Source organism: Bubalus kerabau, chromosome 10 (assembly GCF_029407905.1).
Source record: "Bubalus kerabau isolate K-KA32 ecotype Philippines breed swamp buffalo chromosome 10, PCC_UOA_SB_1v2, whole genome shotgun sequence".
NCBI classification, from domain to species: Eukaryota; Metazoa; Chordata; class Mammalia; order Artiodactyla; family Bovidae; genus Bubalus; species Bubalus kerabau.
In genome coordinates, this window is record NC_073633.1 from 47,639,394 (window position 1) to 47,660,166 (window position 20,773).

Here is a 20,773-nt window from a genome sequence, read left to right on the forward strand (position 1 = left end):
TGAAGTATCTTTTAAGTTTTGCTACTTACAGTATTACTGATAATTTTTAGTAATATAACTTCCTACTAATTATGTCTAATTATTTTTACTCATCAGTGAAAGCTCTCATTTTTTTTTCTCAACTAGTATAGTTAGGCTAATGATCATGTCCTGAAGTTTATGGTGTACAGGTAGATTTTTTTTCTCTTAGATTCTGAACTAGGTAAATTATTCAGTTTATTTGACTTGTTTGACAAGTCCTGATGAAAATGAATGATATAGTCCTGATGTATGACACAAAACTGCTGCAGAGGTAAGCTTGAGTCGCGGTAGAAGATTTCAACAATGCGGAAGACACTAAATACAGTCTAACTGCTAAATCTGTGCCTTGCCAAGTCTTCCTAGAAGACAAAGGAGAGTAAGCATACATTTAATGTATAAGAATAAGCTGCTTAATTAAGTGATTAGAATTCTTTTACAAACAGAACCACTGTTCCCTGAAGTTTCTAACAGCAAAGATTAGAAATTTGGCACATGTACTTTAGGAAAACAGATTTTCAAATCTAAATATCATTCTATCCTCTGCAATTTTCAAAGAGATAATCCTTTGAGAGGATTGGAGGATTGTCAACAAGTACAGTGATGAACCACGCAAGCAATGCCATGAGAAGAACAGTTGCTAGGTGATGCTGCCGTAGCCTAGGGATCGCACTTTGTGCCCCTGGTGAGACGCGTTACGTTTATAACCGTCATCACACTTGACTCTATTTCTGTAAAAATGTCTATTATTTCACCAGTAAGTATGCAGTGAAACTATCATACAAACCTAAAAGTCATTAAAAACTTTTAAAATATTTAAAAAATTTATGTTTTAGGAAGAGCAAATATTCTGGGGATGGCATAATGATGTTCACATATTTGACACAAAGACACACAGTTGGCTTCAACCCGAAATTAAAGTAAGTATTGTGAAAAGTTACCTTTATGTTTTTATATTCATGAACACTTTTAAAGTGAATTTCTTTTACTAAGTTATTGGCTGTTAGTAATTGAGTTTGTAATCATATACAAAGGGGTTCTCTTGAGTGCAGTCACTTTTACTGTTTTTTTATCATATATTTTTCTTCAGGTTAAGGTTTTCTAGAAAAATCTAGAGAGGTGCCATCATCATTCTTTACCCACAAGTATAATGCCCTGATTTAATGAAGGCTCTTTTTAAAAGTCCTTTTGTAACAAAGTTCATGATTTTGAAAAGCCCATGTTTCATAAACTCATGAAATCCTAATACTCTTTCACGTGCTAGTGAGCAAACACAAATTCACATTAGTTTAAGCCATAAAGAATTCTTGCATAGCTGGGAGGTATATTTTGAAGTGGCTCACACAGTGGAAAAGCTGCAGGGACCAGGGCCTTAGGAACTGGAGCAAGTTACCCAACCTCATCACAATATTTCCATCTTTCTATTGTCTTCTCCCTGCTTCTCTGTGTGCTAGCTTATTCTGTCTGCTGCAGACTGGCCAGCTCATTTATGAGGGAATATGGCCCTGCATCTACCAGCAGTTCTTTCTGTTGGTGCTGTATTTTCTCAATGTCTGTATCTTCACCCTAGAAAAAGGACTCTGGCTCTACTTAGGTGTGTTCCTCCTCTATATCAATCCCCGTTGCCAAGGGTATGATTGGCCAGGCCTGAGTCTGAGACCTGTCCCTAGGGGAGCAAGGTATTGTGATTGGTCAGATCATTGGAACTGTGCAGAATAAAATACTGAACAAAATTTTTGTTCAAATTTTTGAACAAAACCAAAAATTTTGTTCAAATTCTATTCTCTGCAATTTTAAAAGAGAGGAGAGAGGACTTGAGAGAATTGGAGGATTGTCAGCAAGTACAGTTATGAGTCATGCAAGCAATGCTATGAAGAAAACAGTTGCTAGGTGATGCTGCTATAGCCTAGGGAAAGACCAAATTTTTGTCCACTAACATGCACGTGGGCTTCCCTGTTGGCTCAGCAGTAAAGAATCCACTGACAAAGCAGGAGATACGAGTTTGATCTCTGGTTTGGAAAGATCCCCTGGAGAAGGAAATGGCAACCCACTGCAGTATTCTTGCCTGGAAAATCCCATGGACAAAGGAGCCTGGTGGGCTCTAGTCCCTGGGGTTGCAAAAGAGTTGGACACAACTTAATGAATAAAGCACAACACGCATATATGCATAAAATTTCTTGCAGTTCAGCTTCTGTAAATGGAAGTGAGGGAAGTTCTATGCAAAATAAAAAGTGTTACAAGGCTTGACACATCTCAGCATCCTCTTTTTCCTAACAGTGGCTTTCACATTTCCAGTGTTCTTCTGTTCTATTCTAATTTTGGAACTGATCAACTATCTGTCAATCATATTTGTTGATGGAAGTTTCCTGCAGTCAGTATTTGAATGTTAACAGGGAGCGAGGAGGGTTCAGGATGGGGAACACGTGTATACCTGTGGCGGATTCATGTTGATATATGGCAAAACCAATACAATATTGTAAAGTTAAAAAATAAAATAAGTAAGATTTATGTGTTAATGAAATAAAAGCATCTTGTCTCTCTTAAAATAATTTCATATCAGTAAGCAAGTGGAAAGAAATTTTATTGCCACTGGATCTACTAAAACTCATCCTAGATCTCTTTCAGGCTTCTTAACCCTTTGCTTCCTTAGAGAATAAGCAAGAATCTGGAGCTACTGCACACACAGTTTTAGAATGTGTCCTTGGGATCAATGAGCTGAGGTAGCTTATAAGGAGTTATTTGGGACTTCAGGTCTTTCTGTGACTGTCTCTCCTTACCGTAGTTCGTATCTCTCCCACCCTTCTGTGCCAACAGCCTAACAGGCACGGGACACTTTTAGTTAATGTTTGACAATATTTTCACTGTGACCTCTCTGATCATTTCTTCAGATATGTTCTTCGGTTCAGTTCAGTCGCTCAGTTATGTCTGACTCTTTTTGACCCCATGGACTGTACCACGCCAGACTTCCCTGTCCATCACCAACTCCCAGAGCTTGGTGATGCCATACAATCATCTCATCCTCTGTTGTCCCCTCCTCCTCCCGCCTTCAATCTTTCTCAGCATCAGAGTCTTTTCCAATGAGTCAGCTCTTCGCATCAGGTGGCCAAAGTATTGGAGTTTCAGCTTCAGCATCAGTCCTTCCAATGAATATTCAGGACTAATTTCCTTTAGGATGGACTGGTTGGATCTCCTTGCAGTCCAAGGGACTCTCAAGAGTCTTCTCCAACAAATGTACTCCAACAAAGAACTCTTACATTGTTTATATTCTATCTGAAAGTTTTTCTGATATGGTTGCAGCTAGAATCTGTTTTATTTTCTAGAGACTTGCTTAAATTAATTCATTGTTCCTAAATACCTGCATCAAAGTGCAAGGTAACTTGGTACAGTGTAACAGTTACTTGTTTTGAAGTTGAAGAAATTGGATTTGCATTCTAATTGTGTCATGAAAGAGCTGTGTACTTTTAGATAAGCCATAGAGTGTGACATAGGCTTCCCAGGTGACCCTAGTGGTAAAGAACCCACCTGCCAATGGAGGAGATGCATTGGTTATTAATACTTAAAGAATCTGCCTGCAATGCCAGAGACCCAGGTTCGATCCCTAGGTCAGGAAGATCCCCTGGAGGATGGCATGGCAACCCACTCCAGTATTCTTGCCTGGAGAATTCCATGGACAGAGGAGCCTGGTGGGCTACAGCCCGTAGGATCACAGAGAGTCAGAGTCAGACATGACTGAAGCGACTTAGCACACACACATAGTGTGTCATCCATAAAGTGGAAGGTTGAAAGAGTTTTCCTACACAGGATTCTTAACCCTATGAGAACAGAACTGTGTTATTTTGAGTATTTCAAACAACTGAATAAGCACCGTGCATCATTTGCACAGTTTACACATTCACATAGTAATGCATATGCCATTACTTTGTTTTTGTTTGGACTGATATGAACCCAGTTTATTCAGAAGCTTTGATTGGCTATTAAATGTATTTCATAAATAAAAAAGGAGAAAGTCAACATTTATTTCATAATGAACATGTATGTAGTAGAAGAATTTTTCTAAAATTTCACATCAGAGACTGCCTACTAAAACTTGTTTTGCTTAAAGTATTGGGAACCGCAACACAAATGGTTCCCTCTCATTTATTTAAAAGTCTTATATATAGGTGTATATATATATATATATATATAGGTATATATATATATAGGTAATGGGGCTTCCCTGGTGGCTCAGATGGTAAAGAATCTGCCTGCAATGCAGGAGACCCAGGTTCGATCTCTCGGTCAGGAAGATCCCCTGGAGAAGGACATGGCCACCCACTCCAGTATTCTTGCCTTGGAGAATCCCATGGACTTTGGAGCCTGGTGAGGTATAGTCGATATGGTTGCAGAGTCAGACATAACTGAGCAACTAACACACACTTATAGGCAATATCAGAATTACTTCTTACCGTGTTGACCTTATAGTTATTCAAGTAAACCTGAAAAGTGTAGAAAGTTATGATCTTTGATGCAGAAATTAAATTTTGTATGCCCACATTTGGTAGCCAACGAGCTGAAAATACTGGACTCCTTCAGAATTTGGAATAAAAAATACAAACAGAAAAGTACTCATCATGAACACGTGGAAATTATGCAGAATATTATTTATATTTTATTCATTCATCTACTCATTATACTTTTTTCCCACCAATCTAAAACTTCTCTGAAGAACAGATCTGCTATATTTATTCAAAGTAAAGGATAAAGGTGTATTATCAGTAATGTCAAGAGTTTTAGTAAGAAATAAAACACTGGCTTAAGCCAAGAGTAAAGTTCTTATTGTGGAATTTGAAGCACCAAGAGTCTTCAGGGACAGATTTAATTTTTTTATTAGAGTCTCTGAGATTACCACTCTGTGTACTGCTCATTCATATTATTAACTCTGTGTGTGTGTGTGTGAGAGAGAGAGAGAGAGAAAAGAGAGGAAAGAAGGGGTGGGGTGTGTCAGAGACACAAAGAGAATGTCTTTAAATTTAATTTTTATATCTTTACATTTTGAGCTAAAATTAATGTGAAATCTCATGCTGCCAAATAGTGTCAGGTATTTAAGGAAAACATTAAAAAAAAAGTAAAGATCTGAGTGAATTAATTCCTTAAGAGTAGTATTTGTCTATAATTGCTTACTACCTTGAACAAACTTTTGCATTAGGGTTTTTAATTAAGTTACATACATAATTGTAACTTAGCAGCAAGTATTTTGCATACTGAGCATAGGAATGTAACTTACAGATGTTTTAAGCCTTTGTGCTGTGTTTTCTGATCTCTGCTTGCAGGGTGGCATTCCACCACAGCCACGAGCCGCGCATACGTGTGCAGTTCTTGGAAATAAGGGCTATATCTTTGGCGGACGTGTTTTGGTTAGTGTTTTTTATGGAAATGGTCTTTTTTTGTTTGATGTTTCCTATAAAAATTTATCCTTTGATTTTGTGGAATAGCTGAACATTCAGATAGTCTGGAGATTAAAATACCATTCAATAATAATTTCTAAAAATCTCTTATTACCTGAACAGACCGTATCTGAGTAATCACAGATGATTATAAATCATATTTTAATGGGGAGAATCCTTCACTTAAGTGATTTATCAGAAAAACTTTACCTCTTATTATCTAAATCTTATTAGTTTATACTCATTTTTTCCTTTCTCCCTTGACACATTAATTTGGTAGCTCTATGCTAATTTTATTAATGCTTAGCATTGTTTCCCAATATGTAAACTTCTGATATTAAGTAAAATAGAGTTGATCTATTTTTAATATGACTATTTTAAAGCCAAAATTTAAGTCCATTAAATATGTAAAACACCAATTTCATACATTTTTATTTTAGCAAACTAGGATGAATGATTTGCACTATCTAAACTTAGATACCTGGACCTGGTCTGGAAGGTAAGTTCGAAATCCTAAGTATTGTTTTAACCGATAGGCATTTCTATGTGTGTGTGTCTGCACATGCATGCTATAATCCAAATTTGGGTCTGGAAAACTGAACAGATGTTTTCTTCCCCTTCTGATTGTTTGCCTAAGCAAGGAATATATAGATATAAATATAGAATTTGTTCTTTAATCAGGCTACCTAAAACATGAGAACACTAACAGTTAAAAATTGATTATGTGGAAGTACTTGGTTTTTTTTGAAGTTACTGGTTTTATATTACAAATTCTTAAGGGTCTTTAAGAAATAATGAAGTTTTATGGAGTCACATAACAAACAAATAATCAAGCGAGTCAAAATCAGATTTTATTGCTCCTAATATATATTTAGAAATAGAATAATATATTTAGCTATCAATTCAGCTGTTCACATAATGAGATAGAATCAGAGCCATCAGTTCAGTTCAGTTCAGTCGTGTCCAACTCTTTGCCACCCCGTGAATCGCAGCACGCCAGGCCTCCCTGTCCATCACCAGCTCCGGGAGTTTACCCAAACTCATGTCCATCAAGTCGATGATACCATCTAGCCATCTCATCCTCTGTCATCCCCTTCTCCTCCTGCCCCCAATCCCTCCCAGCATCAGAGTCTTTTCCAATGAGTCAACTCTTCGCGTGAGGTGGCCAAAGTATTGGAATTTCAGCCTTAGCATCATCCTTCCAATGAACACCCAGGACTGATCTCCTTTAGGATGGACTGGTTGGATCTCCTTGAAGTCCAAGGGACTCTCAAGAGTCTTCTTCAACACCACAAGTCAAAAGCATCAATTCTTCGGCGCTCAGCTTTCTTCACAGTCCAACTCTCACATCCATACATGACCACTGGAAAAACCATAGCCTTGACTAAATTGACCTTTGTTGGCAAAGTAATGTCTCTGCTTTTTAATATGCTGTCTAGGTTGGTCATAAATTTCCTTCCAAGGAGTAAGCGTCTTTTAATGTCATGGCTGCAATCACCATCTGCAGTGATTTTGGAGCCCCTCAAAGTCAGCCACTGTTTCCCCATCTATTTCCCATGAAGTGATGGGACCAGATGCCATGATCTTAGTTTCTGAATGTTGAGCTTCAAGCCAACACATTATGCCAAAGTACAAATACTATTAAAAAATGAAACCACAGAAGTACTAGAAGGAAATATAACAATTTATCTTTAAAATCTTGGCGTGGAAAAAGCTTTTCTAAAGATGATATAAACCCAGAATTCATAAATGAAAAGACTGATAAGACCACTTAAGAACTAAATGTTTCTGTGTAGAAATTAAATATTTCTGTGTAGAAATATATACCATAAAAAGTTAAGAGGCAAGTTGGAAAATGCAAGCAAAAAGCAAACTAGAAGTAATATTTACTGTAATTCTAACAGAAAGGGCTGTGATTCACAAGAACTCAGAAAATCAGTAAAAAGAAAAAGACAATACAGTAAAACTGAACAAGGAACGTGAATGAGCAACTCATAGAAGAAATACAAATATTTATAAATTATTTTTTAAATGTTCAACTTCATAAATTATTAAAGAAATTGAAATAAAAATCATAATTTTCACTTACCAGGAAGAATAAGTACAAATGACCAGTGTATGCTAGGTTGTAACAACACAATTAGTGGGTGTTTAAATTGGTACAGTTTTCTGGAAGGTGATCTGGCAATGTGTTTAAAATATGGAATTTCTACTTTGATCCAAAATTCCTCCTAAGACAAAAATTGGACAAGTGTTTATATGTGTGCACATATGTGTATATGTGTGTGCATACACAACAAAAATGTTTATGGCAACATTATTTATAAAAGCAAAAACATGACATCAACCCTCATGTCCATAAGTGGGGTCTGTTAAATCATGGTACATTTGCCCAGTGAACTGCCATGCTTCCATTACCAAAGGAAACTATGCTTCATGGAAATATTCTGCAACATATTAATTGAGTGAAAAAATTTACAGAACAGAATATGTGATCCTATTTGTATATTTTTAATAAATATGTTTAAATGTGCTTAAAAGTCAGGAAAGATATATACCAAATTATGATTTCTTATTGCTGGAGAACAGGATTACAGAACTCTCCTTTATAAAAAATAATTTTGTGGTTGAACATTTTGTAACCCAAATATTTTGTAATAGTTATAAAAGCAGTAAAAACATTTCCATTTTGGAAAAAACAAATTACATCTTCTACCACGGGCCCATGTTATTCTCACTTCCTAAATTACTTAAACTTTTGCACTTATGGTCTTTTTGTGTGGTTTTTTTGGGGCCTCAATGGATCTTAGTTCCCTGACCAAGGTTTGAACCTGTGTCCTATGCACCAGGAAGTCCTTGCGCTTATGTTTTTATTTTAAGAATATGACAATATTTGTTTGAAGTCTTGAGAGGTTTATCCTGGATCTGGAATGGCTTGCATGCTTTTATTTTGCAGTTAAGAGTAGCTAGTATTTTCAGGAAATTCCATAATAAAAAGACCAAAGTAAAAAACAACAAAATCCCGTAGTCAGCTGAAAATACAAAATTAAACATGAAACAACAGTCAAAAATGATAGACATGAAAATAATTACATTGAAAACCTGAAGAAGTTTTTACTCATTTACCAACAGGGAAGCTGAATCTGGCCTCTGTACACTGACACCGAATTAAATCCCAAAGATAGAGTTTTGGGTGAAGTAAAAAAGAATAGCTCTATTGCTGTGTCAGGCAAATGGGGCCACAGTGGGCTGATGCCCTCAAAACTGTGTGTCCCCACCCAAGGCAGCTTGTGAGGAGTCTCACAGTCCAGGAACAGGGCTGCTGATAAGGATCAGGGTTTGTGCAGGGTCCACATTCCTTCAGTCCAGAGACGTCAGATGATGACGGGCAAACTGTGACCTTCTCTGCCATGATGAATGCTTCATCCAGTAGTTAACATCTTCCATTTGGTGAGGGTTTCAGTGCTACATCCCTTGAGGCGGGAACCAGGACCCTGCCCCAAGAATGCACTTTTGATTCTTCACTACTCTTCCCTTGTTTCGACACCCACTCCTTTCCCTGATTAGCAACTATTTCAACCTGCCCTGGTTTTAGAAAAGGCAGAGGAACCAGAGATCAAATTGCCTACATCCACTGGATCATGGAAAAAGCAAGAGAGTTCCAGAAAAACATCTATTTCTGCTTTATTGACAATGCCAAAGCCTTTGATTGTGTGGATCACAACAAACTGTGGAAAATTCTGAAAGAGATGGGAATACCAGACCACCTGACCTGCCTCTTGAGAAACCTGTATGCAGATCAGGAAGCAACAGTTAGAACTGGACATGGAACAACAGACTGGTTCCAAATAGGAAAAGGAGTTCATCAAGGCTGTATATTGTCACCCTGTTTATTTAACTTCTATGCAGAGTACATCATGAGAAATGCTGGGCTGGATGAAGCACAAGCTGGAATCAAGATGGGAGAAATATCAATAACCTCAGATATGCAGATGATACCACCCTTATGGCAGAAAGTGAAGAGGAACTCAAAAGCCTCTTGATGAAAGTGGAGAGTGAAAAAGTTGGCTTGAAGCTCAAAATTCAGAAAACGAAGATCATGGCATCTGGTCCCACCACTTCATGGGAAATGGATGGGGAAACAGTGGAAACAGTGTCAAACTTTATTTTGGGGGGCTCCAGCAGCCAATGATGGAGAAGCTCTATACAGTCAGCAAAAACAAGACCAGGAGCTGACTGTGGCTCAGACCATGAACTCCTTATTGCCAAATTCAGACTTAAATTGAATAGGGAAAACCACTAGACCGTTCAGGTATGACCTAAATCAAATCCCTTATCTTTATACAGTGGAAGTGAGAAATAGATTTAAGGGCCTAGATCTGATAGATAGAGGGCCTGATGAACTATGGAATGAGGTTCATGACATTCTATAGGCGACAGGGATCAAGACCATTCCCATAGAAAAGAAATGCAAAAAAGCAAAATGGCTGTCTGGGGAGGCCTTACAAATAGCTGTGAAAAGAAGAGAAGCGAAAAGCAAAGGAGAAAAGGAAAGATATAAGCATCTGAATGCAGAGTTCCAAAGAATAGCAAGAAGAGATAAGCCTTCTTCAGTGATCAATGCAAAGAAATGGAGGAAAACAACAGAATGGGAAAGACTAGGGATCTCTTCAAGAAAATCAGAGATACCAAAGGAACATTTCATGCAAAGATGGGCTCGATAAAGGACAGAAATGGTATGGACCTAACAGAAGCAGAAGATATTAAGAAGAGATGGCAAGAATACACAGAAGAACTGTACAAAAAAGATCTTAATGACCTAGATAATCACGATGGTGCGATCCCTGGCCTAGAGCCAGACATCCTGGAATGTGAAGTCAAGTGGGCCTTAGAAAGCATCACTACGAACAAAGCTAGTGGAGGTGATGGAATTCCAGTTGAGCTATTCCAAATCCTGGAAGATGATGCTGTGAAAGTGCTGCACTCCATATGCCAGCAAATTTGGAAAACTCAGCAGTGGCCACAGGACTGGAAAAGGTCAGTTTTCATTCCAATCCCAAAGAAAGGCAATGCCAAAGAATGCTCAAACTACTGCACAATTGCACTCATCTCACACGCTAGTAAAGTAATGCTCAAAATTCTCCAAGCCAGGCTTCAGCAATATGTGAACCGTGAACTTCCTAATGTTCAAGCTGGTTTTAGAAAAGGCAGAGGAACCAGAGATCAAGTTGCCAACATCTGCTGGATCATGGAAAAAGCAAGAGATTTCCAGAAAAACATCTATTTCTGCTTTATTGACAATGCCAAAGGTTTTGACTGTGTGGATCACAATAAACTGTGGAAAATTCTGAAAGAGATAGGAATACCAGACCACCTGACCTGCCTCTTGAGAAATTTGTATGCAGGTCAGGAAGCAACAGTTAGAACTGGACATGGAACAACAGACTGGTTCCAAATAGGAAAAGGAGTTCGTCAAGGCTGTATATTGTCACCCTGTTTATTTAACTTATATGCAGAGTACATCATGAGAAACGCTGCTGGACTGGGAGAAACACAAGTTGGAATCAAGATTGCCGGGAGAAATATCAATAACCTCAGCTATGCAGATGACACCACCCTTATGGCAGAAAGTGAAGAGGAACTCAAAAGCCTCTTGATGAAAGTGAAAGTGGAGAGTGAAAAAGTTGGCTTGAAGCTCAACATTCAGAAAAGGAAGATCATGGCATCTGGTCCCACCACTTCATGGGAAATAGATGGGGAAACAGTGGAAACAGTGTCAGACTATTTTTCTGGGCTCCAAAATCACTACAGATGGTGACTGCAGCCATGAAATTAAAAGATGCTTACTCCTTGGAAGCAAAGTTATGACCAACCTAGATAGCATATTCAAAAGCAGAGACATTACTTTGCCAACAAAGGTCCGTCTAGTCAAGGCTATTGTTTTTCCAGTGGTCATGTATGGATGTGAGAGTTGGATTGTGAAGAAAGCTGAGTACCGAAGAATTGATGCTTTTGACCTGTGGTGTTGGAGAAGACTCTTGAGAGTCCCTTGGACTTAAAGGAGATCCAACCAGTCCATTCTAAAGGAGATCAGTCCTGGGTGTTCATTGGAAGGACTGATTCTGAGGCTGAAAGTCCAATACTTTGCCCACCTCATGCGAAGAGTTGACTCATTGGAAAAGACCCTGATGCTGGGAGGGATTGGGGGCAGGAGGAGAAGGGGATGACAGAGGATGAGATGGCTGGATGGCATCACTGACTCGATGGACGTGAGTCTGAGTGAGCTCTGGGAGTTGGTGATGGACAGGGAAGCCTGGCGTGCTGCGATTCATGGGATCGCAAAGAGTGGGACACGACTGAGCCGAACTGAACCTGCCTTTTGGAACTCAGAGAAGGGGACACAGAAAGGCTTTTGTGCCTAGGAGGCCCACAGGATCCAGCTCGGTTGCTGTAGGAATGATGCTCAGTATGCATTGTGAATAACTAGGAATTAACTTTTTAAATTTTCAGTCTGTATTCTGTGGCCAAGAGGGATGGATGTTACAAGGAAGAAATTGCGTAAATTTGTCTAAGAATTTAAGAATGTTTTAAAATATTCTTGTTGGTGGGATTAGTAGAATCAAATTTTTTTAAACTGGAAAGGGCTGTTTTTTCTTTTGAGATCTGAGATGATCAAAAACCTTTTATTTTGACTAGACTTTTCTTCTTTTTCCCTCACCACAGGATTCCTATTAATGGAGAAAACCCTAAACATCGGTCATGGCATACTTTAACACCAATAGCTGATGATACGCTTTTCCTGTTTGGTGGACTAAGTGCAGACAATATTCCATTAAGTAAGCTGAAGTTTAGCCTACAATTAATATCTTATTCTTTTTACCTGATTGTATTTGATACTATGGTATCTTTTTTTCTGATTTTATAGTTTACCTTTATCCCCAACTATGTGGTCACATCAAGAATTAGAAGGCCCCTTTGCTTTTGTACCCTTACCTCTCTTTAGGGTCTCCTGTTTCCTGGGTGTAGGGAAAGGAAGTAATTGAACCTAGGGGAATTAAAGCCCCTTTCAACTATAGTATTCTGTGATTTTGTGTCCTCCTAATTTTTGACCCAGATGCTTATGCTGTAGTCTAGAATAGGGATTAGAAGAAGAGCCTTTCCCAGAAGGCTCTGAAAAGCAAGATGGGAATGCCAGTTGCTTCTCTTTTTGTTCCAGAAGTATAAAGAAAGTGCTTAGCTAGAGTGTTTTTAACCCTGACACGACTGATTCCAACGGCTGTGAGTTTGTATCCCAGTTTTTCTTCAGCAGTAAAAATTGTGGCATCAAGATAGACAAATGGCCAAGAATTATTCACTTAGTTTGACATATTAAGCGTTTTGTTATTTACTTCAGAGTTGTCTATAGCTAGAGACAGTTTCCTTAAGATACTTTATATACCATTAAGACCTTTTATATAGGCTGTAAAAACAATTACTTGTTTTCCAACAAAAATTTCTCTTGAGCATCAGCTGTGTACCTGGCAGTCTGCTGGCCAGGAAACTCCAGATGCTGGTTGGAGGAGCAGCCAGTTTTTGTAGATTTTTATACTTGTCTAATTTGTGGGGTTTTTAATTAAAAGAGGGAATCTAATTTAAAAACTAATATCGCTACATCTTAGATACAGTATTGTGTGTCACTTATATGTCAATAATAAAACTGGAAGAAAAAAATTAACATTTACCCATTACACTAGGGTTTATTTAATATATCTTCATGAGCTCTAGTGCTTCAGATCCCTATATGCTGGTTTTTGTCATTGAACTATGGAGAACTAAATGTCCTAACTCCTAGTCCAGTCAGTTTCTTCCCTTAGAGATTCAGCTTAAGATACAGTCACGTGGGTATCAGATGATCCCAAAAAACCACTTGTAGCTTTCCTGGCTGTGACTGTAGCATTGTGGTTAAATGATAACAGCATTGTGGCTATTTACAAAATGTCCAGTTTTTTGTTGTTTTTTTTTTTAGTGATGCTCACTGAACTATGTATGGGGAAAGTAATAAGAGAGCTAGGATTTGCTTTAGAATAATTCAGCAGCAAGAATAACAAAAAGAGATAAATGGAGCACATGTGGCGAAATCTCAATAGTTGTTGAATCTGGGTTATGTGAAAGTTCATTGTCATGTTCACCTGACTTTTGTCCCTGTTTGAGAATTTTTATGATAAAATATGCACACACACAAAAGATAGTCATATAAATGTAGCATGATAAATTTGGGGCAAAAAATTAAAATTTTATCCCAAAGACCTGATCTTAATTTCTAAACTGTCATAATATTGCAGGTGATGGTTGGATTCATAATGTCGTAACAAATTGTTGGAAACAGCTTACACATTTACCTAAAACAAAACCCAGGTAAGTCCAAAAGTTGGCAAATATTGAAATAGTTAAGAATTTTAAAGTATTAAAATATAGCAGTAAATTTATAGTGTTTGTCATTAAAGCAAGAAACCATTTGGAAGGATATATTTCAAATAAACTTCATATTACCCAAATAATAGATAGTAGAAAGGATATATTCAGTTTCTATCCATATTTGTATATTTGAAAGTATTACTCTTTTAGCTAACTGCATAATCTTGCCTGATAAATATGAAAAGGCTAAGAAATTGAAAGTCTCATATAATGTTAATATTTTTAATAAGTAGATGAAAATGAGGTTGGCTTTATTAGTAGTTGGGTTTTGAAGTGGTTTATAGAAATTTAATGAGGAAGTTGCTTTCATGTTTATCAAGTAGATGACAGATTATTATTTTGTTTATTAACTGATGTACTCATTAATGTAAATTTCTTGAAAATGTATTAGTTACTTGTGGTATATTATAGAGTAAAAAATTGTAGAAAAATATACCATTATTAGACTGCAAAGAAAATCACATTCATATTGTAATTCTTATTTTTTCTAATTTGATTGAATGTAATGAAGATATATTCATAGGAGATTCAAGTAGTTTTATTCCTTTTCATGTCATGTATTCCAGAATTTTTTACTATAGATTATTTATATTAATGTGAAGCTAATTAATGATATATTAATGCATAACCTAATGTTATGTATTTCAGAAATTTAAGAAATAACAAGTAACATACTTGAGAAAAAGGCCTGAGAAAATATATATACATTGTGTACATATTAATATGCACACTACATTTAGAGCTTATCATAACTTCATATGTGATTATTATATTCTTATGTATAAAAATTCAGTGGAATGTATTAGCAGTTCTGGGTCTTTTGAAATATATTGTTTAATTTGAAGAGTTTTATATTAAAATCCAGGAACCCAGTGTTCTAGTCCTTGCTCAGCTAACACTTAGTTTGTTGGCTTGGGAAAGTCACTTTGAAGAAGCTGAGCATCAGTTTCTTCATCTATGAAATGAGTGAGTTGGACTAGATGAGCTCTTAGTTCTCTTCCAGTTGTCTGTGTGACTGCATTACTTACAGACCAAGGTGGTAGTAAGAATATGTTTAAGTTTTTATTGCTCCTGTTTAATATTTAAATCCTTAATGAAAAATTAGAGCCATACAACTGTTATCAATAAAATACTAGTTAGAACTGAGCTATGTAAAGAGATTTCTTTGAACTCAACTGATGTGTCATGTAAATCATATGCTTTATTAGAATGTTTAGGTGATAAGTTTAGAGCAGCTGTGAGAGGACAGAAACTATCAGTCTATGGAAAAAACATCAGGTTGCAAGCTAGATGTCACCAAAATCAAGGCAGGAAAGGCTTTCCAGTATTCCGAGATGATGAAGTCCAGGCCAGAGTTCCCCTCAGGCAGATAAGACAGAGGCAGATCTATCTTCAGGTTACAAGGTGAGGAGGAGAACAGGTGGGATACAGTTTATTGTAAGGAGAACATACATAAGTGTATATATACTAATTGTTTTTATGAAAGTAAGAATGTACTTAACATCAAAATGTATTTTGTGTAAACTTTTCCAAGTTATAATTTGAAAGGTAAGCTGCCTAATCCTCCTCTTGTAATGCTACAGAAAGGTTTCTTAACTTTGGTATTACTGACGTTTCGGACCAAATTATTCTTTGTTGTTAGGGGTGTCCTGTGCATTTTAGGATATTTAGAAGCATCTCTGGCCTTTATGTAATAGATGCCAGTGGTGTTGCACCCACTCCCTCTTGCCACACACACCTGGTATTTATAACAATCAAATATCTCCAGATATTGTCAGATGTCCCCTTGGGGGCAAAATTGACCCTGGTTGAGAACCACTGTCCTACAGTCTAGCACTCTCTTCACTAGGTCTCACTTTAGATAAACTATGCTTAATAGCCATCTATATAATCATATCAGATCATCTATATAGGTGGCTATCAGCAAGGTCCCTTTTCTGTTTCTGTAAAAGATGTCCAATAAAGTGTTGATATGTAGAGCCTTGGGCACTGTTGGATCCCATGAGTATTGCCAAGTTTACACATGGCTTTCTCTTCTCAAAATTAAGCTGTTCCTTCCTGTGAGGGCTGTCTCCTTTGCTCAGTCCCTCCTCAAAACCCTGTCCCCAATCCTACAACATAATCTGCGTGTTGCTGAAGATCTATACAATTTATATTCTAACATACAAGTTGGAGAATTGGGCTGAGTATTTCCCAAACAAAATTTCTAATGACTCAGTTCTATTCTGAGTTCCAAGTGCATTAGTCCTTAAATGTGTCATGATTGTTTGAGAAAACTATTTTAACAAATTGTGCACAATCCCACTGTTTGCACTTGTGGAAATTAAATAAAAAGAATTAATGTACTAAAAATAGTTGTGTGGTAATAAAAGACATGGTAATACGGAATTTGGGAGGCATCTGTTGCTTCAGCAATTTGGTCTGTTAAGGAAAGCAATCAATTACTCTCAGAAACAAAGCAATGACTTTGTGAAACTTTTCATTTATTTTCTAAAAGTGGGAAATTATGTGTACTGTTTTCTGAGAGTTAGACCCCCAGAAACATTGAATTTTATAAAACCGTAACATTGCTTTTGGTAAATAATATGAAATCATACATGAATATGAGCTATCAAGCCATTTCCAAAACAACATTAGATGCTCTAGCTCTTTCTGAAATAATTTGTGTATTGAGTTAATTATGCTCATATTTTGTGTTTGCTTTTGTTAGTTAGAAGTTTTTGAGCACCTACTGGATGCAGAAAACCTTATTAAGCATTTTTAAGGAGAACATAAAATTAGATTACCCAAATTCCAGTGGTGTGCTGGTACATAGTTAACAACTGCTCTCTAAGAAAAACAAAACCAAAAAAAATCCTAATTTGCTGATTTCCACTGTGGCCAACATATCATTGAACACGGAGTTGACAGGCACCACTGGATTTACCCATGGTTCCAGCACACTACTGGGGCCATTTTTGACCTTAAAGACTTTATAGAGTTTTTGTTGGGAGTTAGAAAACAAATTACATCAAACAATTGAAGTAGTAGATAGAGCAGTTTGTCTTCAAATGTAAGTTAAGATATTATAAAATAAGCACATAAATGTTGAAAGGTGCTGAGCAGAGAGGGTAACAGACCCAATTTGGGTGGTCTTTGGAATGCTTCCTGGGGATTTTGAGCCTGTTTTTAGGCTCTGAGAGAATGACTTCTCATTCTAAACCTAAGATACAGGGTGAACCAAAGCCTAGAAAGAGATATAAGCTTTTCTCTTAGGGGACACAAATGAATGAACTTGGCTGAAGTTGGAGGGAGGGGTCATTTGTGAAAAGAAAGGAATTACAATTTATCAGAAAAAGAAATAGCTGTTGATCATAAATTTTAGGCTAAGAACAATGGCACAGATGCTTCCTGATCAGGAAATATCCATGTTTAAAAACAATAAATATTTGAAATATATTATTTATCAGCTCTATGTAGCTGGAAGAGATTAGAGCCAGACAAATGAGGAGCATGTTATGGTATTCTGTACCCAAAGTGATTAATGTGACAACGTAAAGAGAATGATGAGAACAGCGCCATGGCAGATAGCAATAAGAAAACTGTGTATGGAATAGGCTGGTCAGTTCTTTTTAAAATTGTTTTATTTTGTGATACTATTTATGAGATAAAGAGGTTAGAAAAAAGTTGAAGGATATAATATGAAAGAGTTATTGGGAGTCATCTCTTTCATTGAAATAATGTGATTTAATGAACCCTAGAACTTAAGTCTCTAATGATTCTAGAGGAATCTTTAAAATCTAACCTCTTTGAGGATATGGCACAGGCCTACATTCAATCATGCCTCTTTTGAAATAGATTCAGTTTTAGAGCGTTCACTTTAAAATTGATTTATATGTGATGTACAGCTTCTTCCTTGATAGTATGTCACTGTTTATAATTTTCAATCACAGGTTATGGCACACAGCCTGTTTGGGAAAAGAAAATGAAATAATGGTATTTGGCGGGAGCAAAGATGATTTACTTTCCTTGGATACAGTAAGAAATTTTCATATCTAAATATTTTCTCTGAGTAATTGTTTTATTGAAGCTAAATGGCTGTTCAAAAAGATTATTGATATTCTCACATTGAAAAACATGGAAGGGCACAAAATGTTATACTGTTGTATGATTAATCTCCAGAATGAGTGACTTTTGTGAAGCATTTCAGGATATTTGGAGTTGATAAATCAAAATAGGTCTATTAACATTAGTCAAGTTATTAAGAAGAGCTTTAAAAAGATGACTCTTCCTTTTTCTCTTTGACCCTTCCCATAGTCTGGGTATTTATAATTTTATCAAATTAAAATATTTTAAAAATATTTGTAAACATGAAAAGAATACATATAATGTATATGTAAACTACTAAGTATAGTACTCTTGAAATTTGCTACCTAACTTAATAACTGGAACATTATCAACGCTAGCTTTTCCCTTCATGAGGAAACTACTTTGAAATGTTTAAAGTATATTTTATTTCTATTTTATGTTCCCTTTGCCACTGCTTTATCCACCCCTGTTTTACAATTGAGTTTAGTTAAAGCATTCTTATTTTAAAATCTGATAAAACTAAAGTCAAAGGAATAAATGAGTAGATTTTGTAGTTTGTGTGGCTCAGCTGTTAAAGAATCTGCCTGCAATGTGCGAGACTTGGGTTCGATCCCTGGGTTGGGAGGATCCCCTGGAGAAGGGAAAGGCTACCCACCCAAGTATTCTGGCCTGGAGAATTCCATGGACTGTGTAGTCCATGGGGTCGGAAAGAGTTGGACATGACTTTCACTTTTCACTTTGGAAAGTATTTTTCTTTCCCTCCTAGCACCCTGGGAAATTCAGAGAGATGGGCACAGTCTGTACATAATGGACCAGGAGCTCAGGATTGCTTGCTCTGGTTTGCATCAGGCGCTGGGGAATGGCTGACGCTGGGAGCTGGCAGGGGTGGGCTACTCTTGAGCCAGAGCCCACCCCCAAGAGCCCCAGTGCCCTCTCACCTCTTCAGGCATTGTTTTCTCCAGAGTTGCTCCCACAGAGTGGCAAGCCCTGAAATAAGATGGCTTTTCTCCTGGGAATTTGGTTTACTGTAAGGTTCTGGGGCCTCCAAATCAAATGTTAGGTATAGTGAAAGTTTTAGAACTTTCTTTGGCTAAGAACTCAGTGCTTTAATAAAAGATTAAAACCACAACTTTACCTTTATTTAAAAAGCAAATTTTTTGGTTTGTCTTTGTTTTCTTGGCACTAGAAATCTCTATTTATTTAGGATACAAACTTTATCATTAACATATGAATTCTGATTAAAATCATGATCATAAATTGTGAAATTCTAAAGACCTATTTGAAAGGATAAGAAAAATGTTTGCTGACTCCTCCCCATTAACTTTTAGATGAGAGAGTCATTATCCAAAAAATCATCCAAATCTGTGATTTTCAAATTAGGAATTCCCAGGGAATCTATCACCTGGAAAAGGGAGACAGAATACAGAGATTTTAAGATGAGTCATGTGGAAGAAAAAGTTCTGCTTAAAAGACAAAAAACTTGAAGACCACTACCATTCTCATTTTGAAACCACTGTTCTAAGAAAAAAACATTTGCAGTTAATATAGGCTGTGCTTAGTTAAAAGTTGGGTCACTGAAAAAATTGTAACCATACACCCAGAGTTTGTATAGCTAGGCAGGTATGTATATATTTGTGTGTGTGTGACTAGAGATTTATTTGCTGCTTTACATAATTTCTTCTACATTTATAAAATAAAAATACTCAGTTATTAATGTTATTGTTTTTATTAAAAGTCTTGATAACTCCTTTTTTATGTTGATTAGGGTCATTGTAATGATTTATTGATCTTTCAAACACAGCCTTATTCATTACTCAGGTAAGAAAATTCATTACTTTAAAATATATATATTATTAATATATGATCATTTCTTTCTTCTTCCTTTTTGGGAAGTGTTACAATATTTTTCAAGTAGTTTATTGCTTGAATTTAAGTTTACAGCTGCCTAAGAGTATAACCAAATTTGTAATGATGAACCATACGCCAGTGTAATTTCTAAAAATTAAAATATACAGTGTAGTCACATTTTTGTTTCTAAAATTGAATTTAGTTCATGTAGGAGTGTTAAACATAGTGTATTTCCTTGATTCTAGGCCCAACTTTTTCATATTTTAACTTTTCTGAAATCAGAGTGTGTCTAATACTAGACACATATATGTGCGTCTCGGTTAGTATATAGAATTTCTCTTTTAACCCCAAAGTTGTTGTTTAGTTATTGGTGTGACTTTGTGGGTCAGCTCTGCCCAGGAAGAGAGAGAGTAAGCAGGGGGCCAACAACGGAGCATTAAGAACTCATAACATTTGAGGCAGAGGACGAGGCACAAGAGAGTGAGCAGAGTTAAAGATGAAGCCGGAGGTAACGGAGCGCAGAACTGAGGGGGGGATCACTGCAGATGGAGCATCTGCCCACTGTGAGGAGGTCACGGAGCATCTGGGTCGGCAAGTGCCGTGGAGTGTGGCGGTACTAAGACGTCGTTGGTACCGTAGGGGGAAGCCAGGATAACTTCTGGGGGTGAGCACCACGACCAGAGGAGTGAGAGTATTTGTTTCCATGCTTATGGGAGAAGCCATCAGAGAGTCAGCTATTGGAAACACAATAAATGAAGGGCAAATGAATGGAGCAGGATCTTGAGGAGATTTTAGCAAGAGGTAATAGAATTATCCCTTGACTGGAGGAAGAGTACTTTTAAAATAATGGGGAAAGGAGGAAATATAGCTATAAAAATAGGTGGCTTTGTTGGTTGGGGCAGGGCACGGAGGAGGTTTTGGCTGACAGCGAGGTTGTCTGAGGAGGAGGAGGAGAGGCAAGG

The 20,773-nt window shown here is 37.0% G+C and overlaps 1 protein-coding gene across 2 annotated transcripts in view; it reads left to right on the top strand.

Annotated features, from left to right (window-relative positions):
- The window catches only part of KLHDC1 (kelch domain containing 1), a 38,618-nt gene that overhangs the window by 14,982 nt on the left and 2,863 nt on the right, over nucleotides 1–20,773 (top strand). For both annotated transcript variants that reach the window (XM_055537570.1, XM_055537571.1), the window contains 7 exons: nucleotides 855–938; nucleotides 5,328–5,411; nucleotides 5,882–5,940; nucleotides 12,165–12,277; nucleotides 13,763–13,835; nucleotides 17,828–17,912; nucleotides 19,729–19,781. In XM_055537570.1, coding sequence (XP_055393545.1) covers nucleotides 855–938; nucleotides 5,328–5,411; nucleotides 5,882–5,940; nucleotides 12,165–12,277; nucleotides 13,763–13,835; nucleotides 17,828–17,912; nucleotides 19,729–19,781 — 551 coding nt within the window. The remainder of the gene's footprint in view (nucleotides 1–854; nucleotides 939–5,327; nucleotides 5,412–5,881; nucleotides 5,941–12,164; nucleotides 12,278–13,762; nucleotides 13,836–17,827; nucleotides 17,913–19,728; nucleotides 19,782–20,773) is intronic.